This window comes from Kryptolebias marmoratus, linkage group LG18 (genome assembly GCF_001649575.2).
Source record: "Kryptolebias marmoratus isolate JLee-2015 linkage group LG18, ASM164957v2, whole genome shotgun sequence".
In the NCBI taxonomy this organism is placed as follows: Eukaryota; Metazoa; Chordata; class Actinopteri; order Cyprinodontiformes; family Rivulidae; genus Kryptolebias; species Kryptolebias marmoratus.
In genome coordinates, this window is record NC_051447.1 from 20954590 (window position 1) to 20972451 (window position 17862).

The 17862-nt window shown below is 37.8% G+C and overlaps 2 protein-coding genes and 1 long non-coding RNA gene across 5 annotated transcripts in view; 1 reads left to right on the plus strand and 2 right to left on the minus strand.

Moving 5' to 3' along the window:
- The window catches only part of irf5 (interferon regulatory factor 5), a 7792-nt gene extending 5062 nt beyond the window's left edge, over positions 1-2730 (minus strand). The window contains exons 1-6 of one of the 2 annotated variants that reach the window (XM_017440491.3): positions 2604-2730; positions 2155-2346; positions 1407-1593; positions 1253-1278; positions 1146-1173; positions 728-1069 (exon numbers count right to left, since the gene is read on the minus strand). In XM_017440491.3, coding sequence (XP_017295980.1) covers positions 728-1069; positions 1146-1173; positions 1253-1278; positions 1407-1593; positions 2155-2328 — 757 coding nt within the window. In that variant the 5' untranslated portion in view covers positions 2329-2346; positions 2604-2730. Of the gene's footprint in view, positions 1-727; positions 1073-1145; positions 1174-1252; positions 1279-1406; positions 1594-2154; positions 2347-2603 lie in introns of both variants that reach the window. The other variant, XM_017440490.3, reaches the window with a different exon arrangement.
- Positions 2731-2803: 73 nt separating this feature from the next.
- LOC112449899 lies at positions 2804-5062 on the plus strand. The gene is made up of 3 exons (XR_003038454.2): positions 2804-3284; positions 3569-3698; positions 4940-5062. It is a non-coding gene; the product is annotated as an uncharacterized LOC112449899 (long non-coding RNA).
- Positions 5063-5171: 109 nt separating this feature from the next.
- LOC108250557 (cadherin-related family member 5-like) lies at positions 5172-17333 on the minus strand. 2 transcript variants are annotated; one of them, XM_017440503.3, is made up of 14 exons: positions 17130-17333; positions 9596-9675; positions 9259-9467; positions 9113-9169; positions 8778-9036; positions 8465-8575; positions 8173-8337; positions 7798-7888; positions 7615-7721; positions 7342-7542; positions 7143-7265; positions 6640-6718; positions 6296-6486; positions 5172-5800 (listed from the first exon to the last, which is right to left on the minus strand). In XM_017440503.3, exons 5-14 carry the CDS (start codon positions 8862-8864, stop codon positions 5594-5596), a joined length of 1362 nt encoding a protein of 453 aa, XP_017295992.2. In that variant the 5' UTR covers positions 8865-9036; positions 9113-9169; positions 9259-9467; positions 9596-9675; positions 17130-17333; the 3' UTR covers positions 5172-5593. The 2 variants fall into 2 exon arrangements, with proteins under 2 accessions (XP_017295992.2, XP_037837094.1); XM_037981166.1 differs by having other exon boundaries at positions 9259-9675.
- Between the last annotated feature and the right edge of the window lie 529 nt (positions 17334-17862).

A 17862-nucleotide genomic window follows, 5' to 3' on the forward strand; every position in this document is an offset into this window, starting at 1 on the left:
CCACAGTGTTCTTTGTGTGTCAGGTTGAGGTTCCACAGTGTTCTTTGTGTGTCAGGTTGAGGTTCCACAGTGTTCTGTGTTTGTCAGGCTTGAGGTTCCACAGTGTTCTGTGTGTGTCAGGCCTGAGGTTCCACAGTGTTCTGTGCTGTTTTCATATTTGAATCAAACTGAACAGGAGATATCTTAGAAGTGGACTCTGAGCTTTTTAGGGTAAAATCTTAATCTGGGCTAACAGGGGTGCAGCTGGTTAGCACCGCTGGTACAAGGTTCAACTCACAGCTGAGTTTTCTCCCACAGTCTAAAATCCTGCAGGTTAGCCTAACTAGACCTTCTCTGTAAGTGTAGTTGGTAGTCTGTATGATTTGTCTCTACATGTCCCTGTGATGGACTGGCAGCCTGTCCAGGTGTAACCCTGTATCTCACCCAATGACTGCTGGAGACAGCCACGAGCTCCCCTCGTCCCTGAACAAGCAGGTAAAAACATTGATGGACTGAATCAGCTGCTTCAGGGGTTACACAGAGAAAAAAGAACCTGAATCTTTCCCAGGATCAAGTTTTAGTTCTGAAGTATCAGAATCATGATTAAAAAAAACTATCTTGTTTCTTTATCTTTAGTTTCATGTGGATAAATACAGAACTGTTACTGCTCATTGGGTTTTGACAGATCATTTGGACCACGTGGGCCATCCTTGCTATAAATCATCTTCAGATCAGAGATCAGACTCACATGGTACACTGCTCAGCAGATCATACTTGCAGGGTTGGTGGTTCTGAGGGTCTGCCTGGTTCTGGATGACCCCCGTGTTGCTGGCCTCCATTGATTCAGGCACTGGCTGAACAGAGCCAGCTGTGGAGGGAAGCGAATTCAGGTCTTGAAGTCTATTAGGGAGTCCTCTAGGCGGACCAAAGCCCCCCTGATCCACCATTTGACCCTGAGCCTGCAAATTAGAGGTCATTGGGAGGTCAGGGGTCATAGGGAGGAGAGGCACTGGGATCACATGTGGAGGTGCAAATGTTCCATTGGAGGATAAACCGAAGGTGAAGGTTGATGGCTCACTGATCCGGGGGGCTGCTGAGATATTACATCATCATTATCAGCAGAAGCTTTTTTACTATGGAAACATCAATCAATACCTCTGACTTACTGATAGTGAGGTCCATGAGATTTGGCATCTGAAAGGATTCACATTAGTTTAATTAGTCAGGAGACAAAACATCACAGTCAATTTTTTCAGCACTTTTTCTTCCTCACCTCCTCTTCATCATCCTCAGCTCCATCTGAAACAGAAACAGGAAACTTCCACACATTAGTGATGCAAAAGGTTAACAGCAGGATACTTCTACATGTTAGTGATGCCAAAGGTAGCGGTCAGGAAGCTTTTACTGGCCCAGGTGTGTGTACTCACCTGTGTTCCCAGGCAGCTCGCACACTTCGTAGATTTTGTATGGTTTCACCGGCGTCTCTTTGGTTCCATCGTATTTCAGCTGAAACTCCCGGCTTTTGTTCAGAGCGCAGCGCAGGTTGGCTTTCCACTTGGCAGGGTCGGGCTCATCCACACCCTCCTGATACTTCCCCGTCTCTACTGCCCACGCCTGCGATACACAGAACAGGGTGAAACTGTTCCTTCTGCAGCCGGTTTCAGAACCGGGAACTAAATGCTTCTTGCTTCCACTTTCATCCCCACGCAGGAAATGCTTCAGCATGTAATCCTTTAAGAAACACTTGTGGTGGTTTAATGCAGCAACAAACAAGATTTAACATGTTAAATGTGGGTGGAGCTTGGCTCGCAGCACCCCTTTATTTCCTGTCTATATGCTGGACCCAGACTGGATCAGATTGGGAACACCTTCCTATAAAGGTTCTGTTTGTTCTGAGCATTTTTAAATTGGATTTTTACACAATCTTTCACTCTGAAAAGAGAAATCTGCCAGAAAAACAGGAAGTAGATAGCTGTAAAAGAGGAAGTGACATCATGAGCAGCATCAGTTCTTCAGAAAGTAAGAAATGAAACTGTAGGAGGAAGTCAAATAGAATCAGGAGTTCATCCTGAAAGTAAAGCACAAAGAGTGAGTTCAACGTTTAAGCTCCATCTACAAAAACCCTTCATGTTTCCCCTGAATCCACCTCTCAGCAGGAATAAAAACCTGTCAAACCTTAAAGATGGTGTTCTCCTCGTCTGACACCGGAGTGTGGCGGGTCGCGTGTTTCCAGGGGATCTGGAAGAGGCGGTGGTCCGAGCTGAGCCACTGGAGACCAGGATACCTGCCGGTGTTCACCTGAGCCAGCAGCCAGGGCTTTAGACGGATCCTGCGGGGTTGGATGCTCATGGCTGCCTGGATTTGGAACTGCAGGGGGAACCGAGCACGTGAAGATCTGACAATCTGTTGTTCTTTGGACTGAAATGAGATCCACCACCCTAAAACCTAAAACTAAAATACATCTGGACCTCCTGACTGAACAGCTCAGTTGGTTCGTTATTCAGTTAGTTAACTAGTTAATCGGTAATCAGGTTATTAACTGTTAACTGAATCACACAGTTAATCTGAAAGGAGGCCGGTCTCAGATCAGATTCTCCAGGTCCGCCTAGTGATGATGGACTTACCTGTTCAGGTTCTGGTTCTGACTCTGCACGTCCAGCCGCGTGCTCAGGTCCAAACTGTCAACAGCCGAGGAGAGAAGCGCAGAGAGGAAGGAAGGCTGTCGGCTCAGCTCCCGTCAAGTCAGACTAAAGAAAACTACTTCCTGTTAAATATTTCACTCCTTTAAAAAAAGTAAAAGTTTGTTTCGTGACATTTTCACAAAACTTAAATAAAAATATGTTGTATGTTTAAACAAAAGGAAAGGACTCACGCACCGAAAAGGTTGTTTTTCGAAAATGAAAAAAAAAAAAAAAAAAAAAATTCACCTTTAAACGCGACTTCAAGTATTTTATTGTGAAACTCAAGTTTCAGTTTCCGGCGTGTGACGTCATCGCACAGGTGAGTTTAATTTAAGACCTGTTGCTGGTTCAGAAATGCTCCTGCTGTGAAGAAGCAGGGGTGTCAGACTCCAGGCCTCGAGGGCTGCTGTCCTGGGAGTTTTAGGTGTTTCTGCTCCAACACACCTGATCCAAACGGTTTAATCATCAGGTTCTCCAGGAGCATGGCAACAAGTCAGAGGAGCAGAGTTTGACATCTGTTCTTTAGAAAAACATGTTTTTAATCCTGAAGACTTTTCCAACACTTCCACCTCATTTTCCCTTTTTTTGTTCTGGTTTCTGGCGTTGAGCCGCCATCAGTTTCTGGTGAGTTGGCGCCTCCGAAAGCAAACAATTAGCCACAAGTTAATGTTACCTTGTATTCCTTTGATCACAATATGTTTGGACTTTTTACTTTGGAAGGTAATTTATGTAAAAACTAATTGCTTGGGTTTATTTTAACGAGCAAAGTCTGCTATCATACCTGAGTTTACAGCTGCAGGAAACACTGAAAACAGTAAAAACAAGATTTTTATTGACTTAAAGCTGGTTTGAACTTTTAACATTGACACATAGAAAATGAAATTGACAGTAATTTTAAATTTATACAGAATAAAAGAAATGCAGTCACGTAATGAAGTTGAAATGAGTCAGAAGATCTTGTTGGTGGACCAGGATCCAGATCACCTCCATGAAGATCCACCTGGACCTGCGGCAGCCAGGAATTTAAACAGATAAATGGTGAGATTACTATTTAACATTTACATCATAAAACTGAACTGAGGACGACGGTAAGAAAATCTGTTTTGACATTTTTTAATCACTGATAGAAAAAAGCATGTCTGCTGTAAAGATGTTCTTCCTTCTGGGTTCAGATGTTTTCCATGAGATAAACTCCTGAGTAGAAACCCGGTTAGGATGACATGAAATGATAATCTTTCACTGTGTTCAGTGAATAAATAATACTAAATGCTGTTCCTTTCGGTGGGTAGAGGTTCTGCAGGTGATCCAAGGTGTAGCCTGATTTTAAAACAGCTTCTGAAAAGTGGGGACAGTGTGGGGACAACAGCAGAGACACAACAAATCCAAAGTTTGAATAAAAATAAAACTGTTATTTAAATACGACCTGCCTTAAATTAAAACTGTCAGTTTTAACACAATGTTCTCATAGGTCTCATCAGTTAAATTAATTTTTCCTGAATTTCCGTCAGGTTTTTTAGGTTTGTTTTCTCATAATTTTTGATCTGTGACTTTAGTAAAGAACATCTCACTTGGCGTAACAGAAATGTTGTGGATTTTGTTTAAAACTACCTGACAGGCTGGATGTTGTCTTCTCTGCTCCATGTTTTTCTTTTAGTTAAACATTATGATAAAACACTCCAGTGGTCCATTTCTCTGATTTAAAACCTTAATGACTTGTTTTTAGTATTTTTGTGTCAAAATCCCAAAGTGGGTTGATTGTGTGGGCGGAGTTACCTCCTTGGTTGGAGGTGAGACGGTGACAGGCGGTGGTTGTCATATTGAAGGCTTGTATCTCAGGTTCTCCTCTTCAGAACGTTAACTGCAGTCAGTAAATTAACCACATCCATCAAACCTTCTTGTCCTTCAGAACCTGCAGCCGTTTCACCTCCACACTATTTACTGCCTTGTGCTGATGTAGATGTTAAAAACAAAAACATCTGGATTCTTATTCTGTAGCTGAAGATGTTTCTCTTCTCATCCGAGGAGCTTTCTGTTCAAACAGCAGAGAGGGTGGAGCTCCAGCTTTTAAAGCTGAGATGTTCTGTAAACTGGATTCACCTGCAGATTAACTCACTCCTCACAATAGAGGCTCATTAAGGTCTTTGTTGTCGAGGTCTTAGAAAGCTGAAATCTGAGACCTCCTCCTCTGTTTAAAGTTGTTTTTTCTCGTTTGACGTAAATGTCTTCCTTCACCCCCTCTCAAACCATCTGTCTTCTCTGAACACTGTGATCCTCCAAAGAGTGTCCCTTCTCCTCGAGGAGCTCAGCTGAGTCCTGAAGATCTGCTCTCCTGAGTTGAGCCATGCTTCTGTGGAGAAGCTGTTTGTTTCTCCAACACGGAGGTCTGAACATTCCTCGATACAAAACTCAACAACGAACTGTTGTACAGTTTTATGTCTGAGTGATCACAGAAAATGATGAAGAGACCCTATTAGTTTTTTCAATCTTTGATTATTAATTTTAAATTAGTGTAAGTTTTTTTTATTGACAGACTCTGAAAACAAGCAGCTTTTATGACTTTTTATTTATTCATGTTAGTTTCAAAAAAACCTTTCATTTCACCTTTAATTCTGACTTCCCCTCAAACTGGGTCAAATTGTGTAAGAAGCCGGAAATCAGGATGGATATTTAAAAACATCAGCACCCCCTGCTGGTGCAAGTTTCTTACTGCTGGATTTGTCTGGAAAACTTTTGATATTTTTTTATTTGTAAATCAACATGTTGCAGAGTTTTTCCCCAGTAAAAACAAAGAAACACAAGAAAGTAAACAAAGGTTAAAGTTTCTCTAATGTAAGTGTGTTCAGTAAGCTTTGAGTCCGTTTCCTTCAGTTGAATTGGACCTGAAGGTACTCGCCTCCCAATGGTTGATCTGCTGTGATGTCAGATGAGCTTCCTCAGGTGGGAGTACCACCTTCAGGTTTCTCTACAACAACAAACAGGTCCGTTTCAAAGTGGCAGCGCCCAGCTGATGGAGGAGGTCTGGACCTGTTGTCTTCTGATAATGATGAAGATGGAGGAAGAAGAGACTGCCTCCGCGTGTAAACACCCTCTCGGCCGTGGGACGCAGACTCTTCCAGGAGGACAGGTGGACGGGAGTTTACCTTTACACCACAGAGGTCAGGTGATCAGAACAAAATAGTCAAACCAGCTGAAGGAAATCTACCAGCAAAAATACATTTATAAGAATCATCAAGCTGTTTTATTTGAAATAAACAATAATGACTGATAGAAAACTTTAACAACAAAATGTTAAAATTTTGTAAAAATGCTTTTAAAAAAAATCTAATTAAAATATGATTTATTTTTTTTTCAAGTTATAGAAGACAGACTGAAGTCTCCAAAGCTTTTATTTTATAAGAATCTATATCAATTAGAACTGTTTGAGCATCTGACAGATCGGCTTTTCAGAATAAAATGTCTCAAAGTTGCTTGTTGCATCTTTAAAATGTTTATAGTTTTATATCCACAAACACTGGGAAAATGCTCCTTAAAAAAACAAAAAACCCACTTTTGTAACAAGATTAATTACATCATTGCAGGTGATCCTCATTGAATTTATTCTCTTTTAGAAAAAGTATTTAAAGATGTGCAAAAACCTTGGTCTGTCCTCCAAAGGTGACGTCAGTGGCTTCATTAACGGTCTGCGGTTGTTTATTCCGAATAAATCGAAGCATCAGAAACAGAAACACTGAGAGGAGCATCAACAAGATCATCGCTATGATTCCTCCTGTAAGCCTGCTGTCCACATCTTTAAACAGCTGCTGCTCCCTGAACACACCACGAGGCACTGCAACACAAGGGGATGTCAGCGGATGCATCATGAGGCACTTAAAAAAACGTCAGATTAGTTCACAACCCACAGTTTTACTTAAGTCACACAGCTTTACATGTATGTGTTCATGTGCACACACACAGTTAATTACAGACAATTTGTCCTCACCTGCTTGTCCTTGCTGCAGGACTTCAATGTCCACTGAGGCTGAAACTTCCTCTCCTGATTCTTCATCTTTTGCAACAACCTGCAGAGTTAAAATCATCCTGTCTGTGTTGAATTCATCACGTCTGACCTCCACAACAGTAAAAGAACCTTCAGCAGGATTATTAACTGCTGACAACTCGGTTGTGTGCTGGTTTCTTTTCACAAAGATAAAACTTGACTGATGCTACTAAAATGGTTCACACTGTGAAGCTTTTAGTTTAGGTGTTCCTGCTGATTCCTCTGTTGGACATTGCTTCCACCTGTGAACCAGTAAATGGGCTGATTGAGCACATTTAAGGTCACAGTTGAGTTTTTTTTTTTTTAGAGATTTATTGATTCTGTTCCTGTTAATGTCAACAAAGATTTTTTTTTTGTCCTGGAAATAATAGTTTTTTTTTTTTTTTTTTTTAAACATTTGAATACTTAAAACCATTTTAGGTTTATTTTTAAACCTACAAACTCACCTGCAGAATGTGTCTGTTAAAGTCGTGTAATTGGTCAGTTCTGGCGATCAGAACCCCTCCCTCGGTTACTTGGTACAGTCTGGATGGTGGATGGAGGAAGTAGCGGATGTTTGGATTCACACCCTGTGTTCAGACAACACTAATGACTTGACAGATATGACTCAGTTGATGATACAGATTGTGCAGCATATGTTCGTACATCAGAGAAGTCCCGGTCCGACACCTGGATCTGTAACACCTGGTTCCCATAGGTGGAGATGATGGAGGCTGGGCTGGAGCTCTGGATGAGGAACCCTTTAAAGGTAGTTGTGTTGAAGACTGGAGGGAACAAGTTCTGACTAAGAACTCTGATGAGGACAGAGGCCACACTGTACTTCAGCATGTCATCTACCTGGCACACCTGGACAGGTCAACAGTTTTTCATAAACTGATTGTTGGGATTAAAACTGGAAACAGGAAGTGACGTTGTTACCATGACTTTGAGTGTGAAATTTGGTGCTGGTTGTCGGTCTTCCACAGCTCTGGTTAACCTGATTTCACCTGTCCTGTTGTTGATTACGAACCTTCCTTGATCATCACCTGTGAGATTAAATACACACCTGTTTACAACTGCAGATTTTTGTTATATCTGATCAAACACCTCACTGATAATCACCTGAGAGGATCATAAACCGGAGAGGAGAGTTGATTCCTTGGTCTCCGTCTTCTGCTCTGATTGGACCTGGAGAAAACTCTAGAGCTGTGTCCTGAAACCAAAAGCAAACACACTTATTTGTGTTTGCAGCTCAACAACACCTTGAATCTTTTCTTTTTCAGATGTTCTGTTGTAGTTTTGTTTTTTTATGTCCTGTTGCATCATGACTCACAACTCTGAAAGCTAACCCAGAGTTTAGGGGAAACTGACTAAACTAACCCAGAGTTTAGGGAAAGTCTGAGTTTCCCCTCTTGGGGTGAGTTAACCTAGAGTTTATAGATGAACTAAGCTTTTTGAACCTCCTTTCTGTAATACCCCCCAGGTGTTGGGGTTTACCTGGTGTTTCTGTGTGATGTTGGCTGTGTAGGTTGGGTTTATGCAGACAGGAACACCTGGTGATACAGGTGTGCAGGGCAGAAAGCGAGGGTACTGGTCATCAACATCCTCGATGTTCACAGTGAGGACGGTGGATGTGTTGAATTTCTCTGCAGTGTTTTGTTCCTGTGAGTTTCATTTGGCATGAGCTTTAATGAAAACATTTGGCTTTAAATGTTAATTTTAGCAGCTGCTCTGTGGATTTGTAATTATCCAGGACCAGATGTTGGTTTATTGATCAGCTGATCATTACCTGGGCCCACATAACAAGTTGTAGGTGAGTCCTGCTTTCATAGTCCAGAGGTTTGTTCAAAACCACTTTCCCGCTGTTGGGCAGATCAATCCTGAAGAACGATCCATCTTCCTGGTGAAAGATGAAACACTTTTCATTTTAAAAATGCTCACTAAAATTGTCTTGAAATAATTAAATACAGAAAAACATTTACCCCATAATAATATTTTATTAATGAAAGATACAAATGAAAATGTTTTTTGCTCTTTTGGATCTTGGGAAGAGCTTAACTGAGAACAGACAACTTATAGGTAGAAGTTAGTGGCGATCTTACCGAGGACGGATCGATGATGTAACTGATCATGTCTCCGTCTGCATCAACTGCCTTCACAGTAAAAACCACAGAGTTTACTGCTGCCATCTGGAGAAGCACAAAAATCAGAATACCAGTAGTTTGTGAACAGAACCAGATGTCACATCAGTTTTTTGTGATGACTTGCCTCACTAATGCTGATTGGTTGAACTGTTTCCAGAACAAAGTTTGGTTTATTGTCGTTTTCATTCAGAATTTCCACCAGAATCTTGTAGTGACTCTGAAAAAGGTTTATGTTGCTTTACTGAACTGACTCTGAGGAATCTTGTCTTTTCTGCTGCTGATCACCGACTTACATGTTTAATATCGTTTTCATAACAGATGAGCTCTGCGATCAGAAATGGCCCCAAAACCTGAGAAAGAAAGAGCTGTCAGTAATTTGTTCTGATCATTCAGATTAGACAGTGTTTTTGAGCTCCAGGAGAGAAGTAAAGAGGTGTACCTCTCGGTCAAGTACTCTGAACGCAGAAGAGTTGAGTCTGATTGTTCGACCCTCTAAAAAGAACCAGTCAGCGTTCAGTCCAGTCAGACACAGGCGGATGGTATTGGCTCCTGGGTTGGATGTGATGGTAATGTTGGAGATGAACTGACCTGTCAGACTGTTCTCTCTGACTGATACAAAGATATTCGATCCATCAAGACACAGACTGGCTGAGGATGAAACAGAACCAGCAGGTGATTTACTGAGGCAGCAAGCAATAATCAGTTCTTGTGTTAATAATTTCTTTGAGTCTCTCTTGGTAAAGGTGCAGAGTTGCTTACAGTAGGAACTATCTTACCTGTATCAACATGACAGGACACTCTGAGAATGACCTGCCATAGAAGCATCCAACTGGGTCTCAACATATTCCCTCTTCACCTGATTAATACACAATCAGTCTGATCAGACTTGAAGGAACATCGGGATTTAAGAAACAAAATTGAAAACTTAAACATGACTGAGTTGACCATGAACTCCTCTGTAGAGTTCATCTGATCAACAGCTGAAGCTTGGACCAAACTGGGTCATGATGCAACAGAACAAGGTGCTGCGATGGTCCAATCAAAGACCAGACCTCAACCCGTTTCAGATGGGTTGTGTTCATGTGAAAGGAAACTGTTGTAGTGAAAACATGCAGAGGTCAGAGAAACTGAAGTCAAGCTGCAAAAGAAAAATGAGTCATAGTTGTTGTTCAGTACGTGACCAAACTGCAAATGAGTTGAAACATAAATATGACTATAATGTGTCTGCATACCCCTCAGAAAGTAGGAAGTTGCACCCATATATATATATATATATATATATATATATACACACACATATCAAAACACAAATTCTATGGTGATTAGTTTAGCCATGATCAGGTAATCTACATCTTTTAATAAAGGACAAAGTTATTCTAGGTTATTTTAATAAAAAAAATATTTTATTTATTTCAAACATGTATACATAACAAAACAAAAAATTATCAAAAAAAAAGTAATAACAAAAAATTCAACATATTTGAAAAGGAATGGGAAGAAGTAAAAAAAACTTATTTAATCCCACCCTTCTCCAAAGCTTATTAAAAATAATAAATTTTTTCCTTATTCTAAGTCACAATTTCATAAAGACAAAAACAATAATATGCTTAACTACTAAAATAAATTAAATACCAAAAATATAAACATAAATGTACTTCTACATACAGTGTATATGCACACACGCCTAAATGTGTACATACACACATGTACGCACATATATATACAGCCAAACATCTCCTTACTCAGCATCATTATATCTCTTGAAAGTAATATTTTTATACCTCTCCTTGAATTTTTTTTATGTTTGTACATTCCTTAAGTTTCACAGTTTTACTCCACCAACAGAAATACAAAACCCTTTACGAGTTGTATGAACCATCCTAGATTTAAAATTAAACTGACCCCTTAAATAATAACTTTCCTCCCTTTCAACAAATAATTTCTGAATATTACCTGGTAATAATTTATTTTTCGCTTTGAATGTTATCAGTGCTGTTTGTACCTCTACAAGATCTGTAAATTTGAGTAGTTTTGACAAAAAGAATCATGAATTTGTGTGAACCCTATATCCAGCCCCATGAATTTTTCTTATTGCTTTCTTTTGCAAAATAACTAATTGTTGTATAACACTTTTATAATTATTACCCCAAACTACTACACAATTATTTAAATATGGACGAACTATGGAACAGTATAGAATATGAAGTGATTTGTAATTTAAAACTTGTTTTGCTTTATGTAATATTGCAATTCCCCTTGACACTTTAGCTTGTACGTGTCTGATGTGAGATTTCCAGCTTATTTTTTCATCAATTATTACTCCAAGAAAATTAATTTCAGTCACCCTTTCAATTTGGAACCCCTCTAAATGAATTTGCAATTCTAATTTAGCTCTACCATACCCCAAAATAAAAAAAAAGTTTTACTTAAATTCAATGATAATTTATTAGTGTCAAACCAAATTTTTATTTTCTTTAACTCATTATTTATCCTATATTCTAACAATTCCAAGTTATTACTTGAGAAAAAAATGTTTGTATCATTAGCAAATAAGACATACCTACAAAACTCTGATACCTTACACAAATCATTAATGTACAAAATAAATAACTTTGGACCCAATACTGACCCCTGGGGGACACCACAAGTAATGTCCGAGCATGAAGAGCAGTGAACGCCCATCTTTACAAACTGCTTCCTATCATCTCAACACAAGGCCCCTGATACCATATCATTCTAATTTTGTTAATAAAATATCATGATTTATGGTATCAAATGCTTTTTTCAGGTCTAAGAATATTCCAACTGTGTACTGTTTTTGATCTATCGAATTAGTCATTTCTTCAATTAAGTCCATTAATGCAAATGCTGTTGATCAGTTAGCTCTGAATCTATACTGACTCTCTGTGAGTAATTTGTTTGTCAATGAATTTATCCAAATGGTTATTAAAAAGTTTTTCAAGAATTTTGGAAAACTGAGGTAGCAATGAGACAGGTCTGTAGTTTGTAAAGAGGTGTTTATTCCCTGCTTTATTTTTATTTGGAAATGTACCAGTTTGAAATGATAGATTAAAAATGTATGTTAATGGTTTAGAGATCCCCTTAATGACCTTTTTCAGAACGAGCATATCAATATCATCACAGTCAGTAGATGTTTTATTTGTACATTTAAAAACAGTTTCTGTTATTTCTTTTTCAGTTACTGTGAGAAACATTGAATTCAAATTTCTGTCAATACAAGGGTGTGTCTGTTTTGTAAGAATTATTAGATCAGAAATTTGTTCTGCCAGCTCAGGATCAATGTTTACAAAGAATTCATTGAACCTATCAACCACTTCATTCATGTCATAATTCTCTCTATTATTAAAAAATATTTTGGATAATTTACTTGCTTATACCCATTTTTTATTACAGTGTTTAATGTTCCATATTCCTTTAACATTTTTTAAAATTATTTTCCAGTATTTTATTATAGTATTCTTTTCTTGCTGTTCTTATAATACTAGTTAATTTATTTTTATATTTCTTATATTTATTTTCTGACTCTTTAGTTCTCATTCTTAAAAATTCTCTATATAATATATTTTTCTTTTTACATGCATTTTGTAAACCTCTAGTGATCCAGGGATGGCCAATATATTTAAATTTCTTAATAAATTTTATTATAGGACAATTTATATTACATAACTTTTTAAATATTCTTAAAAATTTATCATACGCCACATTTATATTATTTGAATTATATATACTATCCCAATTGTATGCTAATAGATCATTTTTAATTGTATTTAACAAGCTTTCTGTTCTCACTCTTCTGTATTCTGCTTTTTTATTAGGTTGATTAATTTTACAATCTTGTTCGTATATTATAAATACAGGCAAGTGGTCACTGATGTCACTTATAAGCAATCCACTTATTATGTTGGTTGTAATATCATTTGTAAATATATTATCAATAAGAGTGGCAGAGTGGGTAGTTATTCTAGTTGGTCTGGTCATTTTTGGATATAGATTTATACTATATATTGTGTTAATGAAATCCTCTGTCATTGTATGATTACTAGGATTAAGCAGATCAATGTTAAAATCTCCACAAATAAAAAAAAGTTTTATTACTCTTTTGGATAAATTTTTCCTCCATCAAATCCTTAAACAGTTCAATACTAGATCCAGGTTTCTGATATATACAACTAATTATTATATTTTTCTTATTTTTTGTATTAATTTCAATTGATATACATTCCAGTAGATCATCATCAACAGTTGACATTGTATCCAGCACTTAAATTTTTATCCACATATATTGCAACCCCACCGCCTGCTTTATGTCCATCCATATGTACAAAATCATATCCTTCAAGCTCAAAATCCACTCCTCTTTCGGTGTTAATCCATGATTCTGATATTGCAATAATATCAAATGATTGTGTAAAATGATTAAGGTAATCCCTAATACTTAAAAAATTTGTATACAGACTCCTACTATTGATGTCTAATAGATAATTTCCCTTTCTTATTAATTTGATTATACTGTTCATCAGTATAATAGCAGCAGTTGTTATTGATGGAGTTTAAAAAAGTAATTATCTGGGTCAATATCATGTTCATTATCCAGTGAATTTTGATCAGTATATTGAAAAGTTTGCAGATCAAAATTATCCAGTTCAGCGATTCTCTGAGTTCTATTTTCTCCAGTACCTGTCATACTGTTGTGTTATGATGCAGTCATGGAGCTTGCCTTCCAATAAAGTTCCATTAGTATTTATCCAATTCCTCAATTTTCCTCACCATCAATACTTTAGCTTCTTCTGGTGTTCCATTCAATTTGATAAAGATTTTACAGTTTGAAAACCAAGTATGTTGAATTTTTTTCTGCTTCTTAAGATAACGTGCTTTTTTTTTTGGGCAATTTCTAATGATAAAATCTTACTGGCTAGTCTTTTTTTTTTAAAGAGTTTTTATTTTTTATAGGACCTCTCTAATCCAGCTCACATTTCTAATTTAGCAGTACTGGCCTCCTGGCCTTCACATTCAACTCTTTCATGAAGGCTTCAATCACTTCATTTGACTTTAGTTGAAGAGCAGAAGTCTCAGAAAGGCTCCACCCTGCAGGTAAAATCTCCTCCCACAATCAAATTATAAATAGCCAAATCTGGCAGCATTGAGAAAACCCATCTAAAAAGAGTCATATCTCAATTGGGAGCATATACATTCACAGGAGCCACTTTTACATCATAAATGTCCCCCAGCACAGTTATAAACCTGCCAGTAGATTCAGAAATTGTTTTAACATGAACAATACAATAATGGTAACACCTCTTGACTTGCTGGAAAAGGATGATACATCTTTCAAGAGACCAGGTTTCTCCTCAAGCCCCAACAAGGTCTTAATAAATTTGACTATAAACTCTGGACCTTCTGAGCCCTCAGGCAGGCCCCTGAGTCGAGTATTATTCCACCTAGAGCGTGCCTTCAAGCCTTCACAATTAGGAGAGAATACAATAATCTTTTATTTGTGCATCAATGGGGAAATTCTACTCTATCAATAGCAAAGTGATAGGCACATAAAAGTACACAGGATATATGAAATTTCACATATTAAAATTAGAAAAACATGCAACTGTCACAAAAATACTGAGTGAAAAACTGCACAGTTAAATTAATTGTAGGTATTAAAATTTGCAAGTGTTGCAATAAAGTGGTAGTGTATAATTGTGTTCATTTTTGTGCAAAAAACAGGCAGTGCACAATAACATGGAGCTCTGTGCAAAGAACAACAGGAATATAAACAGTTTGTTTTTTGGGAGCGGTGCTGGATGTACAGTCTAACAGCTGCTGAAAGGAAACATTGATGATCTTGCTTCTTTGTGGACTTGAGATGCAGCAGTCTGTCTTTAAAGGAGCTTTCCAGTGCTATTACTGTGTCATGTATCCAATTTATTATTCAGGTGAACATCCAGGTACTTATAGGAGTCCACTATATCAATGTCTGATTGGTGGAGGTTTACCAGTGTGATTGTAGTGAATCTGTGCCAGTGGAAATCTAATACCAGTTCCTCAGTTTTTCTCATCTTGATCTGGAGGTGGAAAATTGGCACCAGACTTGTCTACTGTTGCAAAGAGCGTTGCCATATTAGTTTGGATGCGAGGTAGAAGGTAATATGGTCATTAGCCTTGCTCTCAAGATGAGAAATGGTTCCACTTTGCTGAGTGTTTATTTTGTTTAATTTTTTTTAAACAGTGATTTTAGAGCAACAGCCACTTCTTAATGGGCTAATATTACTGTCTCAAGTTTAGTGATAATTTCAGCTTGCTAGTCATCTATCATTACCTTGATGCTTCGTAACATCTCTTCATTAGCATTAAAGTTCTGGGGGGACAAAGACTCTGAGGTCTGGTGATGCAATCCTCCTCAGCTAGTCCTGGCAGACTGTTTTTTTTTTTCGTTTGAATACCTGACATTTATCTAGATATGTCTCAGAGGAGGCTCCAGAGGTACGTAGCTATGGCAAAGCTCCCGCAGAACACCTCTTACCCCATGCATGTTCACCAGAACTCCCATGCAGGTTTAAACTTTTAAGACAATTGATTTTGGTTTTAAGTGCTTTGATAGAAGGTTAATGAATTTCCTCTCTGGGTCCAGTTTTAAGCTGAGCTTTCATGGGCTTAAATTTGTTATTTATTGAGATCTGATCACCCCTGTACTAATTTTATTCTGAAATCATACTGTAGGTGTTTTTGAACTAAATGGTTTTTAATAACTTTCTGAGGGGTATAAGGACTGGTTGTGCCATTATGAAGCAGTTAGAAAAACTCAGATGTAATTACACTGTAATTAGACAACTTTCGACCAACAGTCAGCACGGCCACATCACTTAAACATGACAATCAGCATCAACGATAATGGAGAACTCTAGCTGTGTGCTGAGTCTCTGAAAGAGCTACAAACTTTTACATGAAGACTAATCCAACAGATTGGTTAATTTTGTGCTCCAAATGTTCAGAGCTCCTCATAACAGACAGCAGAAACAGGATATTTTAGCAATAAATAATGTGTGTAAATGTGAATAACTCTAACCCTGTTGATTTGCTTTGCCAATCATGTATCACTCAGACTTTATTGCTCTAAGAAATCTCTGACTATGAAACAGGAGCTTAAAAAGATTTGATAAACAATTTACAGACTGAATGATCACAAGACGTTCAGCGAGAAAACATAAGGAAAAGGTGAACTACTTGAAATGGTCATAGTGTCTGTGAAGTGGTCCCTGTCGGTCTCTTGTTTAAAATCCTTCTCGTTTCAAGACGTTTCACCCTTTCACCTTTCATCCAAAAGGCTTCTTCAGTTCTGATTGTGGGTTGGGAGTTCCAGGCTTACAAGTCTTTGTTGTAACAATCACAATAATAGGGTCGTTAAGGTAACATGAGTTGCTGATGCTCCCCATCATCCTGTTTTGGTCATATGTTTCAAGGGGTAGAAACAAGTCAAGGCTGCACTATAGGTGTTAGAAAGATGAAACTTGAGATCACCTGCTAAGTTTAATGTTGGGTTTTCATGTTTAACATTGATGGCTTCTTTCATTCCTCATTAAAAAACAAACAAACAAAACCTAACAGTGAAGTTACATCTATGAGACATTCACTGACTACTGGATATACTGAAGTCTATTAGGTTCAGGAAAAAGTGCACAGAGCCAAAGTGGTGGTTGTTCAATTATTTGAAATAAACCCATGATTGTGAAATGACTTTTCTGCCAACTTCTGGATTAAATCATTCCTGCAGGAGCTGTTTGACATTCCAGAGTTAAAGCTGAAAATCTTCTCCTGAAAACTCCACAGAAGTAAGTTTTTATACTTTAACCGGCCAACATGTAAAATGACATCTGACACAAAATGTTTTTTTTTTTTTTTTTTTTTTAATTTCTGGAAAACCTTAAGTGAAATCAGACAGAGAAGGTCAGCAGATAGTTAACTGAAAATACAAAAGCAGCACTTTTTAAATTTTATATATTTTTATGGTATGAAAAGGAATAATTCACAGATCTGGCTTAATTTGACTTTAGTCTTGATTTAGGGCTTCTGTTGTTACACAGATTTTTCTAATCCTACATTGAATGAAAACATTATTATTTTTTTATCACTAGATCAGTGATAATTTATTTAAAAAAACATTTGTTCCTGATTCAAATTCTGTATTTGTGTCCAAACACTTTAGGAGTTCCCAGTGTTCAACCTGCTGTTTTACCTGGTTCCTTTTAGTGGAGTGAACCTCTGATGAAGATGAAAAAAGTCTTTCAGTAAACTACTCACCGCTCTCTCTCTCTCGCTGGCCTACAGACATCCAGTGTCTCTTGGCCTTGCTCTGTTTGGATCTGAATTCAGCCTCATGTTGTCACAGATTCATGTTTTCATGCTTTAGCATCAGATCCTTGGCTTGTTGTGGAGCCAGCAGCCTGTGGAGCTAACTGTATTTACCTTGTGCGCGTGAGTGAGTGTGAGAGAGGCAGCATTAAAGAGCTTACACAGCATTAATGCGCAGGATAAGTAGGCCAGCAGTCTGCAGGACTTTAAACCAACAGAAGTGTTAATTCCACCTTCTTCTGCTCACTGTGCTCGTTGTCAGACTCCTTTACATCAGAATTAAACACTTTCTATAAGTAAACCAAAGAAAAAAAATTGTTCTTAATGTCTGTGGACTTAAAAACTCTCTGAACATCAAAGTAAAATGAAAGTTTGAGCTCACTGAAAGCTGAACTGAACTTTCAGCAGTGCTGTTTCTGTGCTATGATGAGCTCTAAACCCTGACTGAAACTCCTCAAGATTATTTCTGTCCAGATTTTCGCACAATTTTCTCAAGAATTTTGTAAATGAATGGAAGATTGGACATAGATCTATAATTGATCAGAACTCTTGAATCAACATCAGGTTTCATAAAGCTTTAACTACAACGACCTTAAAGGAGACATGAAATCCAATCTCAAAAACTGATACTGCACAAGTGTCATTTAGTTGAACACAGCATTCCAGGAACCCATTTCTCTGA

What these genes read in the sequence shown, in the direction of transcription:
- LOC108250557 (XM_017440503.3), bottom strand. Translation starts at nt 8,864, where the DNA reads ATGGCAGCAGTAAACTCTGTGGTTTTTACTGTGAAGGCAGTTGATGCA. An exon ending in AACTTGTTATGTGGGCCCAG is followed by an intron (nt 8,338 to 8,464) that starts GTAATGATCAGC and finishes TGAAACTCACAG; the next exon opens with GAACAAAACACTGCAGAGAA. An exon ending in ACATCACACAGAAACACCAG is followed by an intron (nt 7,889 to 8,172) that starts GTAAACCCCAAC and finishes TTTTGGTTTCAG; the next exon opens with GACACAGCTCTAGAGTTTTC.